Source organism: Gobio gobio, assembly GCF_949357685.1.
Source record: "Gobio gobio genome assembly, chromosome: 12".
Lineage (NCBI taxonomy): Eukaryota > Metazoa > Chordata > Actinopteri > Cypriniformes > Gobionidae > Gobio > Gobio gobio.
In genome coordinates this window covers 43,719,674-43,734,187 of record NC_137105.1, presented here as the reverse complement: position 1 = coordinate 43,734,187, position 14,514 = coordinate 43,719,674, and the positions used below count along the sequence as shown (strand labels likewise).

General features: G+C 40.2%; 1 protein-coding gene across 1 annotated transcript in view; it reads right to left on the bottom strand.

The window, feature by feature from the left end:
• Positions 1 to 2,306: 2,306 nt before the first annotated feature.
• nudt14 (nudix (nucleoside diphosphate linked moiety X)-type motif 14) overlaps positions 2,307 to 14,514 on the bottom strand; it is a 64,675-nt gene continuing 52,467 nt past the window's right edge. The window contains exons 4-5 of the mRNA XM_079830355.1: positions 9,659 to 9,956; positions 2,307 to 4,302 (exon numbers count right to left, since the gene is read on the bottom strand). Of these exons, the coding sequence (XP_079686481.1) occupies positions 4,053 to 4,302; positions 9,659 to 9,956 (548 nt within the window). The 3' untranslated portion in view covers positions 2,307 to 4,052. The remainder of the gene's footprint in view (positions 4,303 to 9,658; positions 9,957 to 14,514) is intronic.

The following is a 14,514-nucleotide window of genomic DNA, read 5'->3' as shown; positions in this document are numbered from 1 at the left end:
GACATCGTGACCGATTAAATTTTGACATTATGTTGACATCGTGACTCGGTTACGAATGTAACCCTTGTTCCCTGAAGGAGGGAGTGGAGACGCTACGTCGATGTCACTGCCATTTTGGGATCGCAATACGTCTGTGAAATCGACATAATGTCAAATGTGACTGGTTGAAAGGGAACATCTGGGTTGCGCATGTAACACTGTATGTAAGTTCCCTGAAGGACGGAACGGAGACGTTACGGCAACGTCACCGGCATATTGGGATCCCAATACGTCAGTGACGTCGACGTAACGTCGATCGTGACCGATTGAAAGGGAACGCCTCGGTTACGTATATAACCCTAATTCCCTGAAGGAGGGAACGGAGACATGTCGTCATCACCGGCGTCGTCGTAATGTCGAAAGTGACCGATTGAAAGGGAATGTCTCGGTTGTGTATGTAACCCTTGTTCCCTGAAGTAGGGAATGGAGACATTATCTCGACATCGTGACCGATTGAAAGGGAACATCTCAGTTGTGTATGTAACCCTCGTTGCCTGAAGGAGGGAGCGGAGACATTATGTCGACATCGTGACCGATTAAAAGGGAACGTCTCGGTTGCGTATTTAACCCTTCTTCCCTGAAGGATGGAGCGGAGAAGCTACGTCGACCTCACCGGCATATTGGGATCCCAATACGTTGTGACGTCGTCGTAATGTCGAAAGTGACAGATTGAAAGGGAATGTCTCGGTTGTGTATGTAACCCTTGTTCCCTGAAGGAGGGAACGGAGACATTATCTCGACATCGTGACCGATTGAAAGGGAACATCTCGGTTGTGTATGTAACCCTCGTTGCCTGAAGGAGGGAGCGGAGACATAATGTCGACATTGTGACCGATTAAAAGGGAATGTCTCGGTTACGTATTTAACCCTTCTTCCTTGAAGGAGGGAGCGGAGAAGCTACGTCGACCTCACCGGCATATTGGGATCCCAATACGTTGTGACGTCGTCGTAATGTCGAAAGTGACAGATTGAAAGGGAATGTCTCGGTTGTGTATGTAACCCTTGTTCCCTGAAGGAGGGAACGGAGACATTATCTCGACATCGTGACCGATTGAAAGGGAACATCTCGGTTGTGTATGTAACCCTCGTTGCCTGAAGGAGGGAGCGGAGACATATCGACATTGTGACCGATTGAAAGGGAACATCTCGGTTGTGTATGTAACCCTAGTTGCCTGAAGGAGAGAGCGGAGACATATCGACATCGTGACCGATTGAAAGGGAACATCTCGGTTGTGTATGTAACCCTAGTTGCCTGAAGGAGAGAGCGGAGACATAATGTCGACATCGTGACCGATTAAAAGGGAATGTCTCGGTTACGTATTTAACCCTTCTTCCCTGAAGGAGGGAGCGGAGAAGCCACGACGACGTCACCGGCATATTGGGATCCCAATACGTTGTGACGTCGTCGTAATGTCGAAAGTGACCGATTGAAAGGGAATGTCTCGGTCACGTATGTAACCCTAATTCCCTGAAGGAGGGAACGGAGACATTATGTCGACATCACCGGCGTCGAAGTAATGTCGAACGTGACCGATTGAAAGGGAATGTCTCGGTTGTGTATGTAACCCTCGTTGCCTGAAGGAGGGAACGGAGATGCAACGTCGACATCTCTGACATATTGGGATCACAATACGTCGGTGATGTCGACGTAACGTCGAACTAGGCAGATTGAAAGGGAATGTCTCGGTTACGTATGTAACCCTTCTTCCCTGAAGGAGGGAGCAGAGACATTATGTCGACATCGTGACCGATTGAAAGGGAACGTCTCGTTTACGTATTTAACCCTTCTTCTCTGAAGGAGGGAGCGGAGAAGCTACGTCGACGTCACCGACTTATTGGGATCCCAATAAGTTGTGACGTCGTCGTAATGTCGAACGTGACCAATTGAAAGGGAATGTCTCGGTTGCGTATGTAACCCTTGTTCCCTGAAGGAGGGAGCGGAGACACTACATCGACGTCACCAGCATATTGGGATCCCAATACGTCGGTGACGTCGACGTAACGTTGAACATGACCGATTGAAAGGGAACGTCTCGGTTACATATGTAACCCTCGTTGAACATGACCGACCGAATTTTTAGAAGAGCTAAAATAGTTTTTGCAAGTGTTTGCTTTTGCAAGAGATGTGTGACGTTTTGCATGTTGCGGAGTTTAGAGAAAAGGAGCCATAGTTTGAGAAATTGTAAGCAATTAAAAAAAAAAAACTGCAATTTTTTTTTTAAAAAGAAACAAAGCCCTATCCTGAGATAAACATACAAAACACTCAAAAAAGTTCAGAATTTATTTGATAAGAGATTAAGAAAACGAGGGAATGATATCTGAGGCATCGTGATAAGAAATAATGCTCCCAAAACAAATGCATAATTCTTAAATGTCTCATTTGCATACTTTAAAAGTTAAAAACACTGCCATTGTGGACCAAACCAGTCCCGTTTGTCCTCGTTTTGACTGATTATATGAACATTGTAACTTGTGAATTAGCACATTGACCATATGTATTGATAAAGTTATAACACTCAATCACAACAGAATATAGACCAAGTACAGTGATAGGACAGAAGAAATGCTTTACAATAGATCCAATCAGCTGACAATATTGAATTTATTTAGCATGGCCATGATAGTTGTCAAGACAAGAACAAAGATAGCATTAACAAATGTTTGTGCACTTCAATATCCTTCACAAAATAATTAAGCCAACAAGATACAGGATAAATAAAAAAATAATTGACGGATCGATCGATTGAAATTAACTAGTGAATGCTTTGTGCTTGAGAGAATTTGAACTGAACTAAACAGAGCAAGAATCTGATCCAGAAAGCTTCAGCTCACCTTAAAACGTTTGCAAGTTGCAAGCAGCCTCTCAAATCTTGGAGGTATCATCGAGAATATTGAGGGTATATTGATTATATTCAAGCATTTATACTCATAACCCTATATATATATTCACACGGTAAACCGCAACAGTAATACAAATGATTTTCAAGTATTCAATGGATTTTTAGAAAGCCACTACTTTTTGTTCCTGTGACTTTAGGAGGACCCAGACACTATATGGTATTTGAAAATAATTCCTACTTTTTCTTTTTCAACTTCAGCAGGCAAGCTCATGCACCCCTAAAATATTCCGTAAGTTCTGAAAGAATTCATAATGTTGTTACAGTTACGATTATGATTATTATGGCAAAGCAGCTTTAAACCTTTAGTACTAGCGCTGTACTCATACTTTAGGTTTTTGTCGTAGATATTTCATAAATTCTGTGCAAAAACACACTTAGAATATCAACTTATTGTTAAGCGGCAATAAAAAACACCTCAGTATTTTTCAGCATTGTCACTAACCCTGAATGTCCCAAAGTCAGCTTTGGACCTGAGATATGTGCAAGAGCGTAATTGTTTTTCTGTCAATGATTGTTTTCAAGAAGTGGCTCATTTGGGTAGCTGCCTGTGTTGTTTACATATAACTCACATTAATTCTTGTGATTATTTTCTTTTTAAACGATTGTTATTCTTCAAACGGCAAAATTTGAATATGGCTATATATATGGCGGTCACTTTCTGACCACATTGTACAGCTTCAATCGTGAATGATCCAGGTCTGATGTGCTCTCTCTGATGGTATCAACACGGTCTTTCAGATCTTGCCCTCTCAAATTCGAGCGGAATAGATCACCATTACAAAGTCTTTAAGGGCTGTGGTGCGATTTCAAATGGCTGGCTGAAATTCCTGACATGTTAAAAACAAAGCATCCGGTTACACAAAACAAACTCACAATGAACCTCTTCAGTTCTATGGTTAACCGATTGGGACGTGTCAGCTCCCGTGGAAAGCGGACAGCACACGTGTGCCGCTTCAGTTTAAAATAAGACAATAGCTAGAACCACAACAGACAGATAAAAGTGTAAGAAATAACAGAAGAAAAAAAAAGTAACAGTTAGTGACCATTTTGATTACTATATATAAAAATGTATGTAATGACTTGTATTTCGGAGAATGGCTTGGAACTGTTACGTTACACATTGGTGGAGATCTTATATTTCGGCGACATGTTGCTGTGGAACCAGATGAAGCTGAAAATGACGCCCATCGTTTTCGGGATGCTCTCGTCAAAGGCGAAGGTCATGGCTTCGTGCAGGGGAACTTTGACCACCTCGATCAATTCGCCCTCTTGGGGTTTACCTCCTCCCTCTCCGACGCGATTCTCATCGGACACCTCAGCGTAGAACATGGTCTGCTTCGATCCAGTCACTCCGACTCCTGACCTGTGGGGGAGGAAAGCACAAGAGACTCAGGACACTCGATAATGACATGGCAAAAAGAGCAATTCGAGAACGCACAAACCAACCTGGAGACACATGATTTAAAGGGGTAAGTTCACCCCCAAAAAATGGAAGTCAATGGGGCTCATCTACTGTTTGGTTTCCAACATTCTTCAAAATACCTTTTTTGTGTTCAGCTGAAGAAAGAAATTCTTACAGGTTTGGAACAACTTGAGGGTGTGTAAATGATGACAGAAATTTCCTTTTTGGGTGAACTATCCCTAATGCTAGTGCTAAATACAATTGTTGTTAGATTTAATCCTGATTTCGAATGCTGTTGAAATGCCACATTGATTAGTTCATTTTAACATGATAGCTAAATATACAATACATGTTGCATTTCAAAAAGTTATTTATTTCTTTATAGTATTGTTTGTCAACTCTGTTACAGACAAATTAGGCAATGTGTGGGAAAAAACATTGGTAACAGAATTGACATTTTTAACCTTTTTAGCAAAAAACTCCACTTGCTAGCATAAATGCTAAGAGCACATGACACTAATGAAATCACGATTAAAAGACTTTTAAACAACCCTGTGTGATAAATTCTGTTTTCCTTTGGATATTGTGGTAACAATTGACCTATCGGTAAGCCCCTCAGTTTTTGCCCCGGATTTGAAATGTTGACAAACAGCTTAATACATTTTCAGTATAATTTGAGCTAAAGAAGCAACTTTTCTGCTAAAATAAAGGTTCAATTCTGTACCAGTGTTGTCACATTTAACTCCTGATTTAAGATGTTATTGAAATGTAATCCTGGCAAACAGCTTAATACATTTTTGTCTTTCCACGGCACATTCAGATACCTGTCTCTGTATGCTTATTGCCAACTTGGAAACTAATTGCCTAGCGGTGTTACCAAGATGGCCAGCAAGGTTTAGGAAAATTGCTATCGTACAATGAGGACTAGGCAAGGGCAAAGGGGGTCTACTGCGAGGACCTGAAGCAAGACCTCTGAAACCTTAATAGACAACAATCCGGTAAGCGCCACTGTGGCTGAGGCGTTACCTCACCTGAGACTCCGTCATGGAGACATCACCATGGATATCTCCTTAACACCATGAGAGCATTACAGAGATGGGAAGCTTCCAAAAGCCCCTTCTTTTCTTAGTATTTTTGTAGTCTGAAACAGCTTTTTTAAAATTAGCTCATGAAATATGGAAGAAAATTACAAGGCAGTGATGCCTGCGTACAATCGAAGTGATGGATGATGGCCCGAGGAGGTAAAAATGGAACAAGCCCCAGCAATCACTTTCTAGGATGCGTTTAAACTAACCATAATGAGTGCGTTGCAAAACATGAATCTACATCTGAGAGGACGGATTTCAAGAGAATCTCCAGGTCACCAATGAAAAATGGTGTCTATGCTGATACCCACTCCTCAAAGAAGGGAGACAAAACATGACAAATGAACTATTCTGAAGCCCTCCTGCATGGGGCACTTGTGGGCCCAGAAGATATTGTTTTCTAATAAATCTTTGGACGATTCCAGTTTCATAATGGTTTCAACACAAAAGATAGGATACAGTTTCCTCCTCTCTTTAGGAGAAAGAGAAAGTACTGCCCAAAATAACTTGCCTTAATTTCTGTGATACTAGCCTCAGCAAACAGAATTGCAAAAATAATTACATAAACAATGTTTTGATAGAGCCACAGTGCTTACAATTTTTGAGAGAATTAAAGGTGTCGTGAACTGAGAAATAACATTTTCCTTGAGCTTTTGACATATAAGAGGTCATCATAAAATAAGAATATCCTGTAAGTTTCAGAACTGAAAACTTCCTTGTTAGTCCAAAAACAGCTTTATTATAACCAAGCCCAGATAACGACTCATTATGAAATGTGCCTGTCTATGGTGAAATACCGCCTCTGCAGAAGAAAATCAACACCTACTTCATCATTGCAACTTTGGCCCCGCCCATTGAAGTGTTAGTGAGATGACGAGGAGAGAAGAGCGAAACAGGATGGACTACAATTAACATTACCTTCCAAAGATCCTAATGCTAGGAATGTGGTTATTTATTTTCAACAATGTGAATGTCTCAGTTGAGCTGAGACTTTTACAATATGGACTCGACAGTAATGCGACAACATGTTTACTTACTGTTGTCGAGTCCATATCGGAAAAGTTTATTTGCAAAGCCTGCGCCATGTTAATTCTAATGAATCACTGCAACCTTTCATGCCACAATCTAAATATATATATTTTCTACAAAAACATACTTCACCTTTAAAAGTCTATCTGACTATGAACAAGTTTAAAGGAGCACAATTAGAATGTGTACTATTAACATGGTAAGGAATGTCTTGCATACAGGTGGATTTTGATACAGTCAAGTCACATTTACACTGCCATTCCTGCTGTTATTTTGAACTTTCCATTCATCAAAGAAGCCTGAAAAAAGTATTAATTTCCACAAAAATATTATGCAGCACAACTGTTTCCAAAATTGACAGCAATAAGAAATGTGTAAAATGATGCCGAAAATTCAGCTTTGCCATCACAGGAATACATTACATTTAAAAAAATATATGCAAATAAGGATAAATATTGACCTATGAGCAGTGACATCAGAACAACAAGCTAAGGCTACCATTCAATTTGAGACTTGATTTAGTCTCATGTCTGAAGCTTGGTGCTTGGTGTCATAGTGACAACAGCCAATCACATTACTTTTCCGGTGTTGCATGAACGCAATTGGCTAGCGTCTGCGCTAGGGTATTTGCATAGGCGATCTGATTGGCTGACGCCTGCATTGGCGCTTGAAAAGTTGAAAACGTTTAAATTTCTGTCGCAAGCAATGCCAGTGACACGACAGAACCCAAAATTCAGTTCGGCAACGCATGACGTCACCCATTCAAAGCCAATGAGAAGCGTTGACGCAGACGTCCCGTGTGAATGCAGTGTAAGAGGCCTGTCAGATTGAGCCTAGAAAGGTATCCAGCCAGGGTATATAACAGGATAGAAAGTGACAATGATGAGGTTAAGAATTGTATTACAATGATAAACAAATGTCAGAGAGAGAGAAAAACGAATCGAAAACAATCTCTGGTTAGTACCTCGGTCCAGTGGTTAACGAAACATTTTCTCATCCCCTTTCCCACAACATTTCTTGTTCCTTCTTGTTTCTAATTACGTGGAAAAGGGAAAAAAGTGTAACAATTCATTGTGTAACAAAAGTAACAAATTTCACTGTGTAACAATCAATCAGAAGTAGGTCATCCACTCTGCATTCCTTCATGTCCCTACCCAGCCCATAAAAGCAGCAGGTGCAGCATAAGGTCTACAGGTGTTTGTGATGGTGCAGTCGGCAGGTGCGTCTGACTCCATGTGCTATTGTAGCAAATCAGAGATGGCTGCACAGGTCACAAACAGCAACATGCACAGGTGTGTGACTCTGGCAGGTGCGAGGCGGCAGGGGTTTACGACACTCTCCTCAATGCAGACTGATAAGAGCATAATGCAGCACTGTTTCATCTTTCTTTACAGATGGGATTTGGACACATTTAACCCCTCAATACTTTATCTGAGGTTCTTCCCTCTGGGGGTTTACCAGCCAATGACCAAGAGGAAGGTTAAATATTAAAATGGGAGACAAGAATCCATTGAGATAAAAATGTATGTCAGTTATGAAAAAGTGCATATTAGCAGACATTTATACATTCCTCTCTCACACACTCTCTATAAACTACCATTCAAAAGTTTGGGGATTTTTTTTAATGTTTCTGAAAGAAGCCTCTTATGCTCACAGAGGCTGCATTTATCCGATAGAATACAGTAATATGGTAAAATATTATTACTTTCCTTCTTTTAATACATTTTAAAATGTAATTTATTTCTGTGATGGCAAAGTTGAATATTCAGCAACCATTACTTCAGTCTTTAGTGTCACACGATCCTTCAGAAATCATTCTAATATGCTGATTTGGTGTTCATTCGTGCTGCTTAGTATTTTTCTGGAAATTATAATATATTTATTCAGGATTCTTTGATAATAAATAAATGTCTTTACTGTCACTTTTGATCAAATCATTGTATCCTTGCTAAATAAAAGTATTAATCTCAAAAATGTTACTGATAGTAATAGTATTAAAGTAGTGTATATATCGATCAGGCATAACATTATGACCTAATATTATGACCTAACATTATATCCTAATATTGTGTTTGGTCCCCCTTTTGCTGCCAAAACAGCCCTGACTCATCGAGGCATGGACTCCACTAGACCCCTAAGGTGTGCTTTGGTATCTGGCACCAATATGTTAACAGCAGATCCTTTAAGTCCTGTAAGTTGCGAGGTGGGGCCTCCATGGATTGGACTTGTTTGTTCAGCACATCCCACAGATGCTCGAATGGATTGAGATCTGGGGAATTTGGAGGCCAAGTCAACACCTCAAACTCGTTGTTGTGCTCCTCAAACCATCCCTGAACCATTTTTTTGCTTTGTGACAGGGCGCATTATCCTGCTGAAAGAGGACACAGCCACCAGGGAATACCGTTTCCATGAAGGAGTGTACATGGTCTGCAACGTGTCAAAGTAACATCCGCATGGATGGCAGGACCCAAGGATTCCCAGCATAACATCCTGCTCCTTCCTTGGACCACTTTTGATAGATACTGACCAATGCAGACCGGGAACACCCCACAAGAGCTGCAGTTTTGGAGTCATCTAGCCATCACAATTTGGCCCTTGTCAAACTCGCTCAAATCCTTACACATCAACTTTGAGGACAAAATGTTCACTTGCTGCCTAATATATAATATATGTGCCGTAATGAAGAGATAATCAGTGTTATTCACTTCATAATGTTATGCCTGATCGGTGTATAATAAACATCGATGGGGAGATCAGGCTAACTGCAGAATGCTGTGTTTGACCAATTGAAGCTTGAATGAGCTTGAATAAACCTCAGGACTTGTTTCATTATCAGTGTATCACTGACGAAACTGCTTGTGTTATTATTAGCGACTTTCACACTTGAAAGCTGCTAAATTTCAAGATTAACTTTCCCACATCTGTTATTAGCACAAGCAGCAGCTTTAAGTATTTTAAACACATTGACATCACCAAAATACATCACCTCTGACACCATTTACACGAAATAACCTTTATCCATAAACCTATTGAGATTTAATGTTATGCCATTTCTCATCACAATGTATCTGATAATAGAGTTTGTTCTGCATCACATAGGCCAACAAGTAAATGCTTTGGAGTGATTGCTAACGAACTTCATGTGCGAATTGCGCTTACGAACTTGCCATAAGAAATGTGACTTACTTTAGATGGGTTCTCACCTGTATGACGTGATCTTTCTCAGTTTGGTGACTGGCACATCAAAGCCGCACTCTTCCAGCACTTCCTGCCTGGCAATCTCCTCTAGAGAAAGGTTGGGTTTGTCCACCAAGCCAGCGCAAAGCTCGTAGGTCACGCCAGCCGAAGCAGGAGGTTGGTGGCTTGACGTCTCTTCGCTTGAGTCCCCTGCTTGGTTCTCTTCCGGGACTTTAGCTTCTGTTGGTGCAGCTTCCGCTGACTCTTCCTCCGCAGGCTGCAGGGGCTTAGGTTTGCTCCGCTCCCATTCGCTCATGAATACAGCTGTGGAGAAGTGAGACGTGTCACTCAAAGACGTAAACACAAAGATAGAAGAGTTTGACCACTTTGATTGATGAGGTCTCAAATATAGGGTTTTAGGTCATGTAGGCACAAGTATGTGTTTGAGAATCTTAAAAATAAAGTGTAGTCTAATGAAGCATACACAAATCTTTGCACTCACATTGGTTTCATATGGTTTTGAAAAAACGTATACAATTTAATAAGTTTAAATTTAATGACATGTGGTGTAACCATCATCTAATAGTAATAATAACAAACAAAATATAATAAAATCATAAATGCATAGAATCAATGGGTCTCATTCATGAAACTTTCTTAAATATACGAGCAAATTCTGAGTAATTTACTAAGATTTAATAATTAGCATAATCCCGCCCCTGAGTTACAACTGCAAATGATGTGTCCAGGAAACGCTGTGGAATCTTCTGGACGTCTTTTTTAGGTTTGGCTCCAGTATTTTGCATAAATGCTAAAGAGACTAATTGGCCATATGCCTGGCAATAAATATTCAATTATCGTGTGTCCATCAAAGTATTTTTAGCCAGCTAAAAAATGCCTGGTGCTCTTCTGAAGTGCGGCGCTTGAAAGCGCTTGGCAAGTGCAGCGTTTTTCCAGCTGAAATACTTTGGTTGCTATGATACAGAATATCCATGGCAGTAATGTTACTAGCATTTCATTTTGAAGTATTTTACTGAATATAAAAATGCAGTAAAAAGCAATATTAACTTCTCCATTGTTGTTCAGTCGGTGTACAAGTGGGATGATTGGTCGGTATTTGTCCCGCCCCTCCTCCACTGTGATTGGACGGTTGGGTAAAAAGTGACAGTGACGAATGCTGCATATTACACAAAGTTGAACAGTATAAAAAAAAGAAAGGGCAAAGTAACTAGTGAAATATTATGGTACATAGTGCATCAGTAATGCCATTAGTTTGCCTAAATTAGAACACAGAACGTTCAATGTTTAACGCACCATTTACACGTGGTAGGGGAGCAGGTGTACATTTCTTTCGTACCAACTAACATTTTGAAAATACAAACATTTTCGTGAAAAATTACGTCAGATTGGCTTTACGAATGGTTTACACAAATTCGTTCTGCTCGTGTTTCATGAATGAGGCCCATTATTTTAAAAATGATTTAAAATATACTACAAAATGCGGATTTGTGAAAATGGTGACATCATGCGCATGCCTATTACATGTTCAGTCTATAGGCACGTAATGTTTCTTTACAAAGACATTGCCAACTACTGGCCTGGCAGCATAATGCAGCGTTTTAATCATTTTCGCAGATCCATGTGAATGGGGATCGTTTTGACAATGTTGTCGTCTGTACGCAAAAAACGCAAAGGAAAAACGTTTCCGTTTTGAGTACATCGTTGTTGTGTAAACACGGCCTTAGACCAGTGGTTTTCAAACCAGTCCTGGAGGCACCCCAGCCCTGCACATTTTGTTTGTCTCCCTTATCAGACCCTTGATAAGGGTCTTAACCCTACACCCAATTTAGGCCCCGTCCACACGAAGCCAGAGCTTTCCCTATCCAATCTTTTTTTTTTCTCGTTTCAAGAAATATCTGCGTACACACGAGAGCACTGAAACCGACTCAAAACTATGTTGTATACATGCCAGGCCAGTATGTGGCGCTGTAATTCTGCCACAGAAATATACTAAAAACAGAGGAGAAGACTTACAGCAAAGGTGAGGCAAAATCTCACAATAAAATAACAAGTAATAAATTTGCTACTTACCAGATTGTGTTTTATTAACACCTACACCTACACTTACAATAATATAAATACAGTAATTAAATTACGCAATATTGATGTGCGCATGCTCAGTGCCCGTAGTTGTATCCCTTTCTAGTCTTTCCCGTGCGGGACGTGGTGTGATGACATCACCATTTCACAAAATATACGGATTGGCTGTACATATGAAAACACAAGGGTGTCGTTTCAGATGTATCCACTCTGTTTCATGCTCCCAAAACACCGGATCCGTGTGGACGAAGCGATGATATGGTACAACATTTTTACGTATACAGCTAAACGCGTCTCCGTGTGGACGGGGCCTTAGTCTTGCAGTCTCTACTAACGAGCTGATGAGTTGAATCAGGTGTGATAAATGTGGGAGTTTGTGAAAAAATGTGCAGGGCTGGGGTGCCTCCAGGACAGGTTTGAAAACCACTGCCTTAGACAACAACCTTAATTTGTCATAAAAATAAAAAAACAAATGATATGATATTTTAACAGACTTATTGACCTTGTAATCATAGTGCCAGATAGATCGCCTAAGGCTGTGTTCACACTTGATGTCTTTTTTGAAAAGAAAAAGTAGACAAGAGATCTTTTAGTAAAAAAAAAACAAAGAAAGCTGGCAGCGTTTGGTTCCAAATAGCAGCCTAGGGCGTCTTTTGTTGCTGCAACAAGAGTGCTGTGTGGTGCAGAGATACAAAATGTCTAGAAAGTTGGATCTTGCTATGGCTTTTGAAGTTAACGGGGAGGAGAATGTCGGCTCAAAACAACGTTTGTGGGTGAATTACATTATACAGGGAAGAAAACAGTATGGTGCTTACTGCTTACAATAATTTAGTCCAGGAGCTCCGGCTGGATGATGCATGGTTTGCGGCATATTTCAAAGTCAGTCGATCTACCGGCACTTTCTCCATTTTTCTTGTTGTTATGGAAACAAGTAAGGTCTTGCTACTCGCTTGTCATTGGTCAGCTGTCAAAAAGGCGCTTGACGTAGGGCATTTTTATCAGAAAAGTTGAACTTTTTTCAACTTGAAAAGACGCTCTGAGCTGCAGAAAAAGACGTCGCCGTTGGCGTTTAAAAAAGCGCTCAGTACTTTTTTGAAAGCACGGTTTACTCCATAGAATTATAATGTAAAACGGACGCTGGTAGCTTCAAAAAAAGACATCAAGTGTGAACGCGCCTATTGATTAATATCAATGATCTACCACTATAATAGTTTTTGTTAATATTTTGAAATAGGTTTTTAGATTTAAAGTTTTAGTAATGTTGTTGTGCTTTTTGTCATTATCAGTTTTTTTAAAGGGGTCATGAATTGAGAAATCAACTTTCTCTTGAGCCTTTGATATATAAAAGTTCATCGTGATATAAGAATATCCTGTAAGTCTCTGAGCTGAAAACTTCCTTGTTAGTCAAAGAAGAGCTTTTATTGACACCAGCCCCAACAAACGCTCAATCTCAGAACAGAAGAATAAGTACTTCTGTAGCCCCGCCCATCAACTCGTGGAGCTAAACGGATCGCACTACCGAGCAATAAACATGCCGAAGATAGCAAAATATTGTGCTGTGCTTGGTTGTGGAAGAACACAGTTGCTGCATAAGCTTCCTTCGGATTCTAATATTAGGAATGTGAGGTTGAACTTTATTTTTAATGAAGATCCAGCTCACGTGGGTAAGATGTTACACGTTTGTTCGCTTCATTTCACCGCGGAATCGTTTGTAAACAAGACACAGGTCGAGACTGGATTTGCAGACAGATTGAGATTAAAACACAATGCTGTGCCTTCTATATTGGATCCGACAGGAATGGTGCAACACTTATGTGAGTAAAACATGTTTTTTTATATGTGATAGTATTGCATTGTTACAGATCGTTTGATATCTTCTGATTATGTTGCGGAAGTTTTGAACATGCTGATTTGTCTGCAGTGAAGTTTCGCTGATGCACGTGCTTGGCTTTTGTGTGTGTGTTAGTGATTTGCGGTTCGCGGATATATCCACCGATCGGGCGGGCCAAGTAATAAAAAAATAACATTCATATTAATTGCGGGTGGATGAGAGAAAAATAATAATGTTTGTTTGATAAAGACATTTTGCGAGCCCTGTGGGCGGATTCCGGTTGCCGTTTCTCCACATTGGAAGTTTTCAAAACAATTCGCCACATGTACTGACGGGGGAGCCGAAACTCATTATTATGCAAAACTGTTATCCAATCATAGCCGTGGGCGTTTACTTCCAAGTCTTCAGTGCGGCACGCCCATAAAAACAGAGCGTTCCAGGAGAGAGGCTCAAAACCAGGGTAGAAAGAAGCCTATTACTTAGTCATTATGATGGTTTTGAATGTAAAAACAACGCAAACGTCATAAGTTGACCTCAGACAACAGTATATATATTTAAAAAAAGCCAGTTCATGACCCCTTTAATGTCAAGTTTTAGTTCAACTACATAAACAAGCTAAACAAAAATGAGAAATGTTGCATTTGCAACTAGCTGAAATAAAATAAGCTAATGTTTATTTTATTTCAGTTAATGTTAGTTTTATTTCAAGTAATGAACTTTTTTATATGGTTTTAGTTTCACTTAACGATAATAACCCTGCTCATGGTTCACAACACATAGGTTTGAACCTACAATCTTACAGATATCTTTACCCAGATCTTTAACTACTACGCCCTTCAGACGAATGTACTGTACATATGGGACTGACTGAGAGCTCAATTCAAGAACAGCCATCCTTGAGAAGACTTGTTCTTATGTTTCCCTGCACAAGGCCTGCCTTTTCATTTGAAG